This window comes from Epinephelus fuscoguttatus, linkage group LG11 (assembly GCF_011397635.1).
Source record: "Epinephelus fuscoguttatus linkage group LG11, E.fuscoguttatus.final_Chr_v1".
NCBI classification, from domain to species: domain Eukaryota; kingdom Metazoa; phylum Chordata; class Actinopteri; order Perciformes; family Serranidae; genus Epinephelus; species Epinephelus fuscoguttatus.
In genome coordinates, this window is record NC_064762.1 from 43,608,742 (window position 1) to 43,626,352 (window position 17,611).

Here is a 17,611-nt window from a genome sequence, read left to right on the forward strand (position 1 = left end):
TATCCAACTGCTGAAGGACTGCATCTGCACTTCGGGCTATCTGGTGGCAGCTGTACCCTTCCTGGCTGAGAATCTTTATCTTCAGGCGTGTTTCCTGCGTTAGGTTCTAGCCATTTTTGTGTCTGAAGAACTTTCAAATGTGCTGGCTTTATGTAGACACGAAGCTTGGCAACAAAAATTGTGTCTTTTAATAAAAAGAACAACCCTCATCACTGGTACCAAAATGACCTAATACTCAAAATTTCTTATGTATTTTTATGGAACCAATCAATTTTAAGTTTTTCATGTCTTTTTTTAGGATTTATTTAGTATTTTGGCTGTGACTGTACTAAAAGAATTTGCACTTGAAGACCTAAGAGTGATTCTTAATGCAATATTTCACAAATGCATGGGGTGTCCGAAAACTTTTTTCCACCACTGTATGTCCCTTTGCAATAACGACACCATAAATTTCTCAAAACATTTCATGACAATTAAGGTGAATGCTACTGGTCTGTAATCATTATTTTGACTGCATTAGGGCTGCAACGATTAGTCGACTAATCGACTATCAAAATAATCTGACTGTTATTTCTACATTTCTGCATCAATATCTTGTCATCCATTGTTGTTGAAATCTGACAGTCACACATGTATAAATTTTGTATTTGTATTTTTCATTATCCTGACGAATGCTGTGATTCACACATAGTCATGCGAATGTTGTCATTTATATGTTTATTTACTTATTTTCTTTCTATTTTCAGCATAGATCAGCATTGATCTGTCACATGATCCAGTCACATGATATTTTCACACATTCTTAATGTGATTGAAACACCTGTTTGTAATTTGACTGGCTCATATCCTGATGAAGACTCGCTGAGTCGAAAAGCGTTGATATTCCTGTGCTTATTAAAGGATTTTTAATATTACCCCAGAGTGCCTCAGACTTTTCAGTTTGGACTGCATTTTTGAACATATTTTGAAACTTTCAGTTTACAATCATGACAGTCCTACTGTTTCTATTACTATAATCTGTGACTATTTTAGTGGTCGACTAATTGGTTTGAGTCATTTTTCATAGAAAAGTACTATAAAAGTACCCCAAAATATTGAACAGTACCTGAATTTTAAGGGGATCAACTATCGGCTTTAAGCAGGGGTCCAGAGTCTTAATGGCCTGTAGTACTTTATTACATTCCTAAGAAAAGTCTTGTTTATCAAACCTAAGGATAAAATCAGGGGCCGCCCCTCCCTAAACGCAGAACACGCGCTGTGCGTAGGCCTCATCTTCCATGGGGGGCCACATTTTGCGCAAGGGGACGCATTTGCGCATATGTGCAATGGATGCGCATATGCGCTACCGTGAGGCGCGCGTACAATCAGCTCGAGGAAGGAGAGAGAATGTAATCTGACCGTGCATGTGTAGCTGCAATGATTGACAGCACTCGACATCTGACCAATCAAAGGGGTGCGCCAGCAGGCATTTGCAGAGCTGCAGCAGGTGAAGAGTAGTCGACATGTTGTCCAAAAGATATCACGAGTCAGAGCACCAACACCTAAGCTGCAACTCATTAGATAGGAATCTCTGTCTCCAGTCTCTGTCTAGACTGGAGAATTTTTTTTTTTTTTTCCAGTGGCCCTGATTAACATTTATTGAATGTCTTGTTAACGCCCTATGCATTCACCTCTGATGAAATGGAGTGGTAAAATGATTGGTGGTCGTATAGATTGATAGGCTATAAACTTTAGCCAATATATAATATATAGGCTAAAGTTTATAGCTTATCAATTTATGTTGTTAATATAAGTTTTCGACTATTTTTATGGAGGTAAATGTCGCCATCTGTTGGTGAATTTAATACATAACAGTCAGCTTTTGAGGAGACAGAGAAATACTGATTGAAATGAGTGTGTAACTGAACTAAACTTGAATGTAATTTGGTCAGGGGCAACCCTGTGTGTGACAGTATGCATCTGTGCTGTCCTCAGTCAGCTGGGTTCTGGAGAAACTAACATGTGCTATATACAAGTTCCCAACCTCCCAATCCATGTGCATGGATTACAAAGTATTTAAAAGTCTAGTGTGAAGAACTTTATAGGCATAACTGGAATATAATATAAAAAGTATGATTTCTTTAGTGTATACTCATCTTAAAATACGAGCTGTAGTGCTTTCATTACCTTAGAATGAGCTGTTTGTATCTACATAGCGAGTGGGTCTTTGCCTACAGAGATTGCAATGCTGCATCACCATGTTTCTACAGTAGCCCAGAACAGACAAACCAAGCACTGGCTCTTGGTAGGGACATCCGCATTTTCAATTTTTTAGTAACCGTAGTTAGCAGCCCTTCTGCAACGAGAGCATCAGAAAAACACTGATATTTTTTGTTTGTTTGTTTGTTTTTTGAATGAAACTGCTTTGTTCTGTGTTTTTACAAGTTTAAATCACCTGATAAGTTTGTTATAGAGAGGAAGAGACGTCTGTGGATAATTCAGCTCCTGGTAAAAAAAAAAAAAAAACAACTCCACAATGTCTGGATCTTAAGTTATCAGAGAAAGCAAGCCAGCACACATTAGCAGGTGCTGGGCTCACAGCCTGTCACTGACATACCAAAAAGCTTTGAAGAAACGCTTATTTGAAACTAATTTGTTTGCTTAATTGTAAACCTGCTTTATTCAGTGTTTTCACTAGTTTATATCAGTTGGTCTGTTTGTTTTGGAGAGGAAGAGAGCTTTGTGGATAATTCAGCTCCCAGTAAAAACCTACTGAACAATGGACATTGAAGGAATTCTAACTTGTTTCATCTGGTTGTAATTTGCAATCCTCACTAGTAGATGTCACTAAATCCCTCTAAATCTTATACAGTGCTCCTTTAAGGGTTGTTATGACTAGAAGTCTTGGACCTGGTTCAAATGGATCCATGGAAACCCTACCTGAAGAAAAAACTCCCTGCATGATCATGCATGTGGGTAAAATTTTCTTTTGAAATGATATTGAGACAGCATGTCCTCATAGCTGACAAGTAGTTCACTCTGATCCACTCGGGTATTACACATTAACATTTGTACCCAAGACCCACGGTAAAAGAAGGGCACCCTACCCAGACCCAGACTGACTAAACTTGAGTCATGGGTCAGGTCTGGATTACTAGGAACCAAGTAGACCAGTAAAACCTCTAGTGGTGACCTAAAGGTTGTTAAAGAGGGTTTACAGTCTCAATCAAAAGTCTCCAGGATGTGGGGAAGAGTGAAGCTCTGCAAATGTATAACCCCTGCCACAGTGCCCTTACAGCTGAACACACCACCATGTTTCACAACGCTCTGTCTGTTAAAGTGAACAAACATCCTGTAAGTGGTCTTCTTTGATCAGAGGCACTGACAGCTTACCTCTTCTGACTCCTGCTTAGGAGATGATCTCACTGATCCTCTCGATGTGGGAGCCTAAAACAGGAACATAATGACATAAAATGTAAGAAACAACTGATATCTGTGGAAAACCATAGATCACTTTCTGTGATGACACTTCAAAGGGCTCCAACAGTGCCAGTTCATAGACAAACAGTTAAGTCCAGATGAAATGCCATTTGAAGAGTATCAGCTTCATTATTATGACATATTTCTGGGTGAAACAGGACAGAGAGATGGGATATGATGTTAAGAGGAATTTGATTTCATTGATTTCGTTAACAGTAAACCTCAGATGGTGTACACAAATGGGCAGTAGTATCCATCAGGGAGAGACAAAGCCCATTGTATGCTCAATGTAATGTTGCTGTTGTGTTACATGTTACGCCTCTTTTGCTTGAGAAATGCAGGCATGCCATCTAAGAAATCACACACTGGGGCAGCATGATGACCCCGTTGTTTAGTTCTGTGTAAAAAAGTGAAGCCAGCATAATAAAGGATCTTTGTTGTGGTAGTATTACAGGATATCTGCATAAAAAGGGCCTCAGACTTAAGGTGAGTGCAGAGCAGAAGAATGTGAAAGCAGCCCTCTAATGTCACAATCTGCACATACATCATTAAACATCAAACCAAATGACCATAAGCAAAACACATCTTGAGCTGAGGAGGATTTTTAAGACATTTACACATTTCAAACATTTTGTGCAATATTAAGAAGATGATTGTTTATTAAATGGCTGCAACCAACAACTAGGGTCAGTGTCGTCTAATGATTGAATTAGTAAAATGTAGTAACCATTGAAGATGCCCATGGCAATTTCCCAGAACCCAAAGCTATTTCTTTAAATTGCTTGTTTGGAACAACCAAGAGTCTAAAACCCAAATATCTTCATAAAACAAAGAAAAACGGCCAACCCTCAGTTTTAAGAATAGTTTCTAGTTCTTTGTTTTCTTCATTGTGTCATCTCACCTCTTTGTCTGCTTCAGACAGCATTGCTACGAAGTTATCAGGAAAGACCCCTTCTCTGCCCCCAATCTCCCCTCGCCACCATCCGGGCTCTCCTGTATCCTATTTAAAAAGAGTGAATGATGACAACATTTATGGAATCAATTTGTTCATTGCTTTTTTCACTTTGTATCTAACATGCTTGTTATTTCTTTATTTGCTGCAAGACGCAGATTCAGAAGTAAAGAGAAACAACTTGACAAAGCAGTGTCCAATGTTAAAAGTCATTATGCTGTTTTCTGTACAATTAAAACAGGTTGCACTTCTCAACAGTCTCCACTAGATGGTGCTAGCTTCCTAATCTAATCTTGGCAGGGAAACTGATGGGAGTCATGATTATGAGTCACCATTCTCCTATGAAATAACAGCCCTGAGTCAGGGTCATCATATGTGGATACTTAGTCAGAGGCTGCTGAGCTGAGTCACCACAGTCTGTGTATCTCTATGTGTTGGCTGGGTGCCATGTAGTGGTTGACTCCTGAATGACAGAGACTCTGTAGAATCTGTGCCAATTCTCTGGATTAAAGCTGGTAACTGAGACAACTAATACGTAATGGTGTGACAGCAAAATGCTATGGACAATTAGTACCTTTAGAGAGCACACATATAAAATATAATTAAAGTGACAAACTACAACAAAACACATTATTTACAAATGCCTCAAGTATGACAGGAGACATGCAATGTGATGGATGAGCTTCAACACTGGTTTCACTGTGTATTTACTGCTGCAGGATATTTTTTGGTTTTCTATAACTTACCTGAAGTTTTTCCGTTAATTTCTCTCAAAAGGTAGCTGTAAATATGTTGTCAAATCATCCATTAAACCTCTGACCTCTAACACATTCTCTAACCACTGGCTATTAGGGGGTGCACCGATTCATTGGCTGAACTTGATAAAATTATCTGTTTTTGACACCACAGAAAGCCATATTACAGAAGTATCTACAGCTATTAGGGAAAAGATCTCATCCCTACATCAAAGCATCCAGAAATCTATTTTAGAACTGAAAAACGACACAGCTGTAAATGACGCCACTCTGAAAGAATTGGAGAAATGCGTTACAAGCCATTTGGACAGCCTCTCGGCACCTCATGCTAAAGTGGAACGTCTTTGGAGGAGAAACTCAGTACACAGAGTAAGTCAGACCAAAAGACCCACTGTGACTTTTCATCCTGAGATTACATTATTATCACGTTTGTAAGGAAATATTACGGAGGGCCGCGGAAAAGAAGACCTTAGAAGCCCAGGGACTAAAAATACACATATTTCCAGACTTTGCCCCGTCCGTGGTAAAACGGAGAGCAGCATTCACTAAAGTCAGAGAGATGCTACGAGGGAGACCAAACGTCAGATACGGACTAGTGTACCCGGCCAGATTAATGGTAACGCACAGAGATGTGAAAATGTGGGAGGGGGTGGGACCCAGCTGTCTTACTATCTTAACGTTACCACTTAAAGGTCAACTAGTCAATGTTTGACCCAAGCCAGCTGGAATGTACGTGGCTTGAACAATCCAGTAAAGAGAGGGAAGGTGTTTGCCCATCTTAAGTCATTATCACCAGATGTATTATTTCTACAGGAAACTCATTTTAAAAATTATTCTCATATCAGACTTAAGTGTAAATGGATCGGAAATGCATACCGTTCATCTTTTCCTGCAAAAGCTAGAGGTACAGCAGTTATGAGAAGGAAAGGTATTCCTTTAATTCACAAAGCTACAGTATCTGATAAAGAAGGTTGATTTTTGAAGTAAGTGGGGACATTTGTTCTACACCTCTTACCTTGTTGAACATACAGTGCCCTCCAAAAGTATTGGAACAGTGAGGCCAATTCCTTTATTTTTGTTGTAGACTGAAAATATTTGGGTTTGACATCAAAAGATGAATATGGGACAAGAGATCAACATTTCAGCTTTTATTTCCAGGTATTTACATCTGGATCTGATACACAACTTAGAAGATAGCACCTTTTGTTTGAACCCACCCATTTTTCATGAGAGCAAAAGTATTGGAACATGTCACTGACAGGTGTGTTTTGTTGCCCAGGTGTCTCCCAATTACATTGATTATTCAAACAATAAATAGCACTGAATGTCTGAGCTCAGTTTCAGATTGGGTACGATAGATTTTGCCTGCGCAGACTTCATTTAGAGGTGGAACCAACATGAAAACCAGAGAGCTGTCTATGGGTGAAAAAGAAGCAATTGTGAATCTGAGAGAAGATGGACAATCAATCAGAGCCATTGCACAAACATTGGCCATAGCCAGTACAACCATTTGGAATGTCCTGAAGAACAAAGAAACCACTGGTGTACTAAGCAACAGACGTTGAACAGGTAGACCAAGGAAAACATCAGCAGTTAATGACAGAAACATTGTGAGAGCTGTAAAGAAAGACCCTAAAACAACTGTTAGTGACATCAGCAACAACCTCCAGAAGGCAGGAGTGAAGGTATCACAATCTACTGTTCGCAGAAGACTTCATGAACAAAAGTACAGAGGCTACACCAGAAGATGCAAACCACTCATTAGCACGAAGAATAGGAAGGCCAGGCTGGAGTTTGCCAAAAGGTACAGAGATGAGCCTCAAAAATTCTGGGAAAAAGTTTTATGGACTGATGAGACAAAGATTAACTTTTTCCAAAGTGACGGAAAGGCGAAAGTTTGGAGAAAGAAAGGATCTGCTCATGATCCCAAACATACAAGCTCATCTGTGAAACACGGTGGAGGTAATGTCATGGCTTGGGCTTGCATGGCTTCTTCTGGGACGGGCTCTTTCATCTTCATTGATGATGTAACACATGATGGCAGCAGCAAAATGAACTCAGAAGTCTACAGAAACATTTTGTCTGCTAATTTAAAGAAAGATGCAACCAAACTGATTGGGAGATCCTTCATCATGCAGCAAGATAACGACCCAAAACACACTGCCAAAACAACAAAGGAGTTCATCAGGGGCAAGAAGTGGAAGGTTTTAGACTGGCCAAGTCAGTCTCCAGACTTAAACCCAACAGGGCATGCATTTTACCTGCTGAAGAGGAGACTGAAGGGAGTAACCCCCCAAAACAAACAACAACTGAAAGAGGCTGCGGTGAAAGCCTGGAAAAGCATCACAAAAGAAGAATGCAAAAGTTTGGTGATGTCAGTGGGTCACAGGCTTGATGCAGTTACTGAAAGCAAAGGATTTGCAACTAAATATTAAGTCTCATTCACTTTAATCTATTTTAAGTTTATATGTTCCAATACTTTTGCTCACCTAAAAATTTTGTGTTCCATTACAAATAATGCTATCTTCTAAGTTGTGTATCAGATCCAGATGTAAATACCTGGAAATAAAAGCTGAAATGTTGATCTCTTGTCTCATATTCATCTTTTGATGTCAAACCCAAATGTTTTCAGTCTACAACAAAAGTAAACGAATTGGACTCACTGTTCCAATACTTTTGGAGGGCACTGTATATGCACCCAATGTGGACAATTCATCATTCTGCAAGAAAGTGACATCTCTTATACCAGGTATGTCCCAACAAACCTTGTCATTGGAGGTGATTTCAACTGTGCGTTAGATCCGTACCTAGATAGATCTTTCACCCGCAGAACTGATAAAAGCAGTGTGAGTGTCTTCCTTAATACATTTATCAAGAATTATAATATGTTTGACATCTGGAGAATTGCAAACTCTTTTTACTCAGCAACTCATTACTCATATACCAAGATAAATTATTTTCTCATTGATGCAAAACTGATGCATTATGCTGTAGATGCAAAATATCATAACATTGTGATTTCAGATCCCAGTCCTCTCACTTGCACTCTAAACATTTAGAATATGGAGAAACCACAAATGAATTGGAGGTTAAACCCTCTGCTCCTCACTGAAAGAGAATTGTGTGATTATCTAAAAACCCAGATATCTCTCTACTTTGATACTAATGACAATTTGGAGACTACTCCTGCTACACTTTGGGAGACATTTAAAGCATTTCTCAGATGCTGTGTCATTTCATATGAAGCATCTAGAAAGAAGAAAAATAAGCCGAAATTACTTGAAATAGATCATGAAATAAAACTGCTTGACAGAGAAAATGCCCAAACACCTTCTAATAAATTACATAAAAAATATCATCTTTGAAATATGAATACAACAAGATACTCTCAGCAAAATATTGAAATCTTTAATTTGACTCTTTACCCTTGACTGCTGTAACACTGGAATTTCTCAACTGTGGGATCAATAAAGGTGTATCTTATCTTAAAAGCAAGCAAGGCATTCTTATATACCCAGCAGAAATATCTCGAATTCAGTGATAAACCACACAGTAGGGCTGCACGATATTGGAAAAAACTGACATTTTTTTTTGTTTGGTTTTCTGCAATATATATCTTGCGATATTAAAAAATACAAGAATTCTCCCCAGATGACTTACTCTAAGAAAATTAAAAGCCCCTTATAACCTTGTTAAACATTTGCAGGAACTTGTGGAGGATTCAGTGACTTATATGTTTGCGTACGGTACTTCAAATGGAGCTCCTGCCGTCTGCTGGCGCTTTTTAGGTGACTACAACAACATTTCAGCTGGCACGTGAACAGACACAGTGACTGAAATGATAGTAAAAGTAATAAAAATAAGACAAGAATAACCCAATGACATCACACACGTCGTGAAAGACGACCGGGTGTGTACCATCGTGTCGTGTGTCGTTTCTGTCGGGCGAGTCACAGCATGATTTTATGACTCCACAATCATATAATGTGACATAGTGACTTTCAGAACGGACAAAGAAGTCATGTAGTGTGTACCAGGCATAAATCCTCCTTTATGCTGACGTGCTCAGACATGCTGACGTATTGCGGTAAGCGAGTTGTGTCATTTCCGGTGTTTCTGTGACAGCGTCTCTGTACTGCTCTGGTGAATTCTAGGAGCCTGTTTTCTCACTTCAGTTGCTTTAACGTTGCTTTAACGTCTACTTCAAGTCTTAACCCACACTAGTTCCGTTTAAGCACTTATAGCTCTCCTCCTTTCTACGACTTTCTCGCTAATCTCTTAGCTGTTGTTTGCACGTTACTAGCCTTGGTAGCTACATTAGCTTTAAAGTTAGCGATGGCTTCTCCCTCTGCTCTCTCTTGCTCGGTGTGCCAAATGTTCAGTTATGCCTCTGCCTCCTTTAGCGACAGTGGTAATTGTAATAAGTGTAGCTTATTTGCTGCGCTGGAGGCGAGACTTAGTGAATTAGAAGCGCGGCTCCGCACCATGGAAAACCATTCAGTAGCTGCGGTAGTTAGCCAGCCCCCTGTAGCCGGTGCAGAGCCACATAGCATAGCCTTAGCCTCTACTAACTGTCCTCCGGTAACTCCCGTTCAGCCGGGAGGTTGGGTTACAGTTCGCCAGAAGCACAGCTCCAAGCCGAAGCCCACGGCTCACCACCAGCCTGTTCACGTTTCCAACCGCTTTTCCCCACTCAGCGACACACCCGCTGAGGATGAAACTCTGGTTATTGGCAGCTCTATTCTGAGAAACGTGAAGTTAGCAACACCAGCGACCATAGTCAAATGCATCCCTGGGGCCAGAGCGGGCAACATTGAATCTAATTTAAAACTGCTGGCTAAAGCTAAACGTAGATTCAGGAAGATTGTTATTCACGTCGGCGTCAATGACACCCGGTTACGCCAATCGGAGGTCACTAAAATTAATATTGCCTCGGTGTGTGAATATGCAAAAACGATGTCGGACTCCGTAGTTTTCTCTGGACCCCTCCCAAATCTGACCACTGATGACATGTTTAGCCGCATGTCATCATTTAATCGCTGGCTGTCCAGGTGGTGTCCAGCAAAGCGATGTGGGTTTTGTTAATAATTGGCAAACTTTCTGGGAAAACCTGGTCTTATTAGGAGACGGCATTCATCCCACTTTGGATGGAGCTGCTCTCATTTCTAGGAACCTGGCAAACTTTATTAGTAATTTAAATCCCTGACAACCCAGAGTTGAGACCAGGACTCAGAGTCGCAGTCCTATACGCCTCTCTGAGCTTCTAGTTCAGTTACCCAGCCATAGTTTTCATAGTTTTATACAAACGGTGTCTGTCCCCCGACCACCTAAATTTTTTAAATCCAAAATTAAACAAAGAGGAGTTGTGCATAACAACCTCATAAAAATTAAAACCTCTTCTGTGACAGAAAGACAAAACAGGAGAATTAAATGCGGACTGTTAAATATCTATCGTCTAAAGCAGTGTTAGTAAACGAATTAATATCAGATAATCATATTGATTTACTCAGTCTCACTGAAACATGGCTGTGTCCAGATGAATATGTTAGTCTAAATGAGTCCACTCCTCCCAGTCATAATAATACCCACATTCCTCGAGGCAGCGGCCGAGGAGGGGGAGTTGCAGCCATTTTTAACTCTAGTCTGTTAATCAGCCCTAAATCTAAACTAGATTATAATTCATTTGAAAGCCTCGTTCTTAGTCTTTTACATCCGACCCGGAAAACCTCGCAGCCACTTTTATTTGTTATAGTGTACCGTGCTCCTGGCTCGTATTCTGAATTTGTATCTGAATTTTCAGAGTTTTTATCCAGTTTAGTTCTTAAATCAGATAAAGTTATTATTGTAGGTTATTATTGTATTGTATGTCGACGCTGATAATGACTCCCTGGCTACCGGGTTTATCTCATTATTAGACTCCATTGGCTTCAGTCAGGGTGTACATGAACCCACTCACTGTTTTAACCATACCCTCGATCTAGTTCTGACGTATGGAATTGAAATTGATAATCTAAAAGTCTTTCCACAGAATCCCTCGCTATCGGATCATTATCTGATTACTTTTGATTTCTCTTTACTCGATTACACGCCACTCAGCAACAGTTACTATACTAGATGTTTATCAGATAGTGCTGTGGCAAAATTTAAGGAAAACATTACTCCATCATTAAATTCAATACCAAGTCCCTCAGTAACAGAGGTTTCCTGGACCGACTTTGATCATTTTGTCGATAGCGCTGTAGGCTCGCTGCGAACAACACTTGACTCTGTAGCTCCTCTTAAAAAGAAGTTAAAAAAGCAAAGAAAGTTCGCTCCTTGGTATAACTCTCAAACCCTTAAGTTAAAACACATATCGCGAAAATTTGAAAGGAATTGGCGATTAACCAAACTGGAAGAATCTCGTTTAATCTGGACAGACAGTCTCAAAACTTATAAGAGGGGCCTCCGCAATGCCAGAGCAAACTATTACTCAGCATTAATAGAAGACAATAAGAACAACGCCAGGTTTCTTTTCAGCACTGTAGCCAGGCTGACTGAGAGTCAGAGCTCTATTGAGCCTTGTATTCCTTTAGCCCTTAGCAGTAATGATTTTATGAGCTTTTTTTAATGACAAAATTCTAACTATTAGAGGCAAAATTCATGACCTCCTGTCCTCAGATAGTATCTATCTAACCTCAAACACAGCTGTAAAACCTAATATATATTTAGATTGCTTCTCCCCAATTTCTCTTCATTGACCGCATTGATTTCTTCATCTAAATCATCAACGTGTCTCTTAGACCCCATCCCAACTAGGCTACTTAAGGAGGTCTTTCCTTTAGTTAACACTCATATATTAGATATGATCAATATATCCTTATTAACAGGCTATGTACCACCAGTGTTTCCCACAGGACAGGAATCTATTTGTGGTGGTGTGGTCCGGGGGGGGGGGGGGGGAAGGAGTGAACATCTAACGTCAGAGTTAATTACTAACGAGCAGAACCTTACGGCCAGGCTCCACCGGCTGCAAACGTAAGCGTAGCGTCACGGCGTATTCATTGGGGCTCCACTGACTGCGTACGGAAGCGACACGTAGAGAAGCCAACGGGGTTGTTAACCGTTTGCTGAGCTGAGAGGCTGCATGTAGGCTGCATGAAATGTTAAAGCATTTTCCACCTAAGTTAATACATATATTTGAGTTATCTACAAGTTTACTGTACTGTTTGTCATCTACTCGCTTTCAAATGTCCGCCACGGACATTTACACAATGTCACGGATAAACATGGATAAATGCATGAAAAAAAATCATTACATATCACCTCTGATAATGGTTTATTCATTTAAAAACACATTGTGCTTGTTTAGCACACTCTTTCATGTAGTTTTTATCTGCTGGAGGGTCGCGTAGGGGAGTGTAGCGCGACAAAAATAGAAGAGCCGCATAAAATAGAGAGTTGTCGCGCGACAGACGGGGGTTGTTGCGCCGCTCCCGTTGCCGGTGGAGCTGCTGTAATTGATTAACGGGGGCGAGCTGCTACGGGACTCACGCTGCAGTTAACACTACTAACAGCGTGAGTTAATGTCTCTGCACATGTTGAGCATCCAGCTATGTTAATACAGACAGAGGCTAATATAACATGATGAGTTAGAGTTGTTCAAGCCACTTTTGGACTTGTTTGCTCACATATTTGTACCGAGAGGTCTTTGGATCCGTTCTGCTACTACGTCTGCTTCTTGTTCTTCTTCTTCTGGCGGACCAGGTGCGTTAAGTGCGTCTTTACGATGCATACCGCCACCTATTGCACCGGAATTGTAACGACAAGCTACATTCACAGATAGTGAGTCCCATTATAATGTGTTTATGAGCGAGGTCGAACAGGTAGCGCCAAAAGCAGAAAAATCTATATGTGGCGGAGATAATTTATTCGTGGCGCACCGCCACAGATAAATGAATGTATGGGAAACACTGACCACAGTCTTTTAAGGTAGCTGTAATTAAACCTCTACTAAAAAAGTCCACCCTGGATCCAGAGGTGTTAGCCAACTATAGACCAATATCTAATCTTCCCTTTCTGTCAAAGATCCTTGAGAAAGTAGTCGCAGACCAGCTGTGTGATTTTCTCCATGATAATAATCTATTTGAGGAATTTCAGTCAGGATTTAGAGTGCATCATAGCACTGAGACAGCACTAGTTAAAATTACAAATGACCTTCTGATTGCTTCAGACAAAGGACTTGTCTCTGTACTTGTTTTATTAGATCTTAGTGCGGCGTTTGACACAATTGACCATCAAATTCTACTGCAGAGACTGGATCACTTAATTGGTCTAAAAGGTTCTGCACTGAGCTGGTTTAAATCTTATTTATCTGATCGTTTTCAGTTTGTTCACGTTCATAATGAATTGTCCTTACGTACCAAAGTTTGTTTTGGAGTTCCGCAAGGTTCTGTGCTCGGACCAATCCTATTTACTCTATATATGCTTCCTCTAGGTAACATCATTAGAAATCACTCTATAAATTTCCATTGTTATGCGGATGATACACAGTTGTATTTATCGATGAAGCCAGAAGAAAGTAATCAATTAACTAAACTCCATAACTGCCTTAAAGACATAAAAACCTGGATGAGCACCAATTTCCTGATGTTAAATTCAGACAAAACTGAAGTTATTGTTCTTGGCCCCAAACAACTCAGAGACTCTTTATCTGATGACATAGTTTCTCTAGACGGCATTGCTCTGGCCTCTAGCACTACCGTAAGAAACCTCGGAGTAATATTTGATCAAGATTTGTCTTTTAATTCTCATTTAAAACAAACCTCACGGACTGCATTTTTTCATCTGAGTAATATTGCGAAAATTAGGCCTATCCTGACCCGAAAAGATGCAGAAAAATTGGTCCACGCTTTTGTTACCTCAAGGCTGGATTACTGTAACTCTCTATTATCAGGTAGCTCTAGTAAGTCCTTAAAAACTCTCCAGCTAATTCAGAATGCAGCAGCACGTGTACTAACAGGAACTAAGAAACGAGATCATATTTCTCCTGTTTTAGCTTCTCTGCACTGGCTCCCTGTAAAATCCAGAATTGAATTTAAAATCCCATAAGGATGTCCATCGGTGCACGTGGCACCAGGACATCCTAGGTCGCAGGTCAATGATCGACTTTGTAGTCGTATCATTTTACCTGCGGCCTTATGTTCTGGACACTCGGGTGTAGAGAGGAGCAGAGCTGTCAACTGATCACCACCTGGTGGTGAGTTGGATCAGATGGTGGGGGAAGACGCCGCGCAGACCTGGCAGGCCCAAACGAACAGTGAGGGTCTGCTGGGAACGCCTGGCGGAAGAACCTGTCCAGATGATCTTCAACTCCCACCTCCGGGAGAGCTTCGACCGCGTCCCAAGGGCAGAGGGGGACATTGAGTCCGAATGGGCCTTGTTCCGCTCAGCCATTGTCGAGGCGGCGGTTGTGAGCTGTGGCCGCAAGGCCGCTGGGGCCAGTCGCGGCGGTAATCAGTCGTCAGGCTGAAGAAGGAGGCCTACAGGGCATGGTTGGTCTGTGGGTCTCTGGAAACAGCTGACGGGTACCGGCGGGCCAAGCAGAGCGCAGCGGCGGCAGTCGTTGAGGCAAACACTCGGGCGTGGGAGGAGTTCGGTGAGGCCATGGAGGAAGACTATCAATCGGCTCCAAAGAGGTTCTGGCAAACCGTCCGGCGCCTCAGGGGGGGAAGGCGGCAACTTGCTCACACTGTTTACAGTGGGGGCGGGGAGCTGCTGACGTCAACTGGGGACATTGTCGGGCGGTGGAAGGAATACTTTGAGGAGCTCCTCAATCCCACCAACACGTATTCCGGTGAGGAAACAGAGACGGGGTCTCGGGGGCGGGTCGTCCAATTTCTGGGGCAGAAGTTGCTGAGGTAGTGAAACAACTCCGAGGTGGCGGAGCCCCGGGGGTGGATGAGATTCGTCCTGGATATCTCAAGGCTCTGGATGTTGTAGGGCTGTCCTGGTTGACACGCCTCTGCAACATTGCGTGGACATCAGGGCCAGTGCCTCTGGAGTGGCAGACCGGGGTGGTGGTCCCCATTTTCAAGAAAGGGGACCAGAGGGTGTGTTCCAACTACAGGGGGATCACACTCCTCAGCCTACCCGGTAAGGTTTACTCCAGGGTGCTGGAGAAGAGGGTCCGGTCGATAGTTGAACCTCGGATTGAGGAGGAGCAATGTGGTTTTCGTCCCGGACGCGGAACCGTGGACCAGCTCTTTACCCTCGCCAGGGTGCTGGAGGGGGCATGGGAGTTTGCCCAACCAGTCCACATGTGTTTTGTGGATTTGGAGAAGGCTTACGACCGTGTCCCCAGGGGCATCCTGTGGGGGGTGCTCCGGGAGTATGGGGTTGGTGGCCCCTTGCTAAGGGCCATCCAGTCCCTGTACCAAAGGAGCATGAGTCTGGTTCGCGTGGCTGGCAGTAAGTCGGACCTGTTCCCAGTGAGGGTTGGACTCCGCCAGGGCTGCCCTTTGTCACCGGTTCTGTTCATAACTTTTATGGACAGAATTTCTAGGCGCAGCCGAGTGGTGGAGGGTGTCAGGTTCGGTGACGGGAGGATCTTGTCCCTGCTTTTTGCGGATGACGTGGTCCTCCTAACTCCATCGAACAGTGACCTTCAGCTCTCGCTGGGGCGGTTCGCAGCCGAGTGTGAAGCGGCTGGGATGAGAATCAGCACCTCCAAGTCTGAGGCCACGGTCCTCAGCCAGAAAAGGGTGGATTGCCCACTCCAGGTCAGGGGGGAGGTCCTTCCTCAGGTGGAGGAGTTTAAGTATCTCGGGATCTTGTTCACGAGTGAGGGTAGGATGGAGCGGGAGATTGACAGGCGGATTGGGGCAGCGTCAGCAGTGATGCAGGCGCTTAACCGGTCCGTTGTGGTGAAGAGGGAGCTTAGCCAGAAAGCGAAGCTCTCGATTTACCGGTCGATCTACGTTCCAGTCCTCACCTATGGTCACGAGCTCTAGGTAGTGACTGAAAGAATGAGATAATGAGTGCAAGCGGCCGAAATGAGTTTCCTCCGCAGGGTGGCTGGGCTCAGCCTTAGGGATAGGGTGAGGAGCTCAGACATCCGGGAGGGACTCGGAGTAGAGCCGCTGCTCCTCCACATCGAGAGGAGCTAGTTGAGGTGGTTCGGGCATCTGGTAAGGATGCCTTCCGGACGCCTCCCTTGGGAGGTGTTTCGGGCATGTCCAACCGGGAGGAGACCTCGGGGCCTCCCCAGAACACGCTGGAGGGATTACATCACCCGGCTGGCCTGGGAATGCCTCGGGGTTCCCGCGGAAGAGCTGACGGAAGTGGCTGGGGAGAGGACTGTCTGGGCTTCTTTGCTGAGGCTGCTGCCTCCGCGACCTGGACCCGGATAAGCGGAGGATGACGATGACGACGAATTTAAAATCCTACTGTTAACTTATAAAGCTCTAAATGGTCAAGCTCCGTTATATCTTAGAGAGCTCATAGTGCCATATTATCCCACCAGAACACTGCGCTCTGAGAACGCAGGGTTACTCGTGGTCCCTAAAGTAGATCAGGAGCCAGAGCCTTCAGCTATCAGGCTCCTCTCCTGTGGAATCATCTTCCTGTTACCGTCCGGGAGGCAGACACCGTCTCCACATTTAAGACTAGACTTAAGACTTCCCTCTTTGATAAAGCTTATAGTTAGGGCTGGCCCAGGCTTGCCCTGTACCAGCCCCTAGTTAGGCTGACTTAGGCCTAGTCTGCTAGAGGACCCCCCTATAATACACCGGGCACCTTCTCTCTTTCTCTCTCTCTCTCTCTCTCTCTCTCTCTCTCACGTATCCTATTACTGCATCTTGCTAACTCGGCCATTCTGGATGTCACTAACTCGGATTCTTCTCCGGAGCCTTTGTGCTCCACTGTCTCTCAGATTAACTCATATCGCAGCGGTGCCTGGACAGCGTGACGTGTGTTTGTGCTGCTGCCGTGGTCCTGCCAGATGCCTCCTGCTGCTGCTGCCATCATTAGTCATTAGTCACATTAATACATACTTTCAACATATTGTACCACAGTAGCCAGAACTATAACTATAATATTATTACTTTCAATAATGTTGTTGTAAGCTACTGTCATTACCTACATCTCTCTCTCTCTCTCTCTCTCTCTCCCTCTCTCTCTGTCTTTCTCTCTTTCTGTCCCATTGTGTCATGCGGATTACTGTTAATTATTATGCTGATCTGTTCTGTACGACATCTATTGCACGTCTGTCTGTCCTGGAAGAGGGATCCCTCCTCAGTTGCTCTTCCTGAGGTTTCTACCGTTTTTTTTTCCCCGTTAAAGGGTTTTTTTGGGGGAGTTTTTCCTTATCCGCTGCGGGATGACGTATGCTGTAAAGCCCTGTGAGGCAAATTGTGATTTGTGATATTGGGCTTTATAAATAAAATTGATTGATTGAAATTAAGCAAAC

The 17,611-nt window shown here is 42.9% G+C and overlaps 1 protein-coding gene across 2 annotated transcripts in view; it reads right to left on the reverse strand.

Moving 5' to 3' along the window:
• Window positions 1-17,611, reverse strand: part of LOC125897372 (CD2-associated protein) — a 260,984-nt gene that overhangs the window by 113,723 nt on the left and 129,650 nt on the right. For both annotated transcript variants that reach the window (XM_049590680.1, XM_049590679.1), the window contains exons 9-10: window positions 4,361-4,459; window positions 3,373-3,426 (exon numbers count right to left, since the gene is read on the reverse strand). In XM_049590680.1, the coding sequence (XP_049446637.1) occupies window positions 3,373-3,426; window positions 4,361-4,459 (153 nt within the window). The remainder of the gene's footprint in view (window positions 1-3,372; window positions 3,427-4,360; window positions 4,460-17,611) is intronic.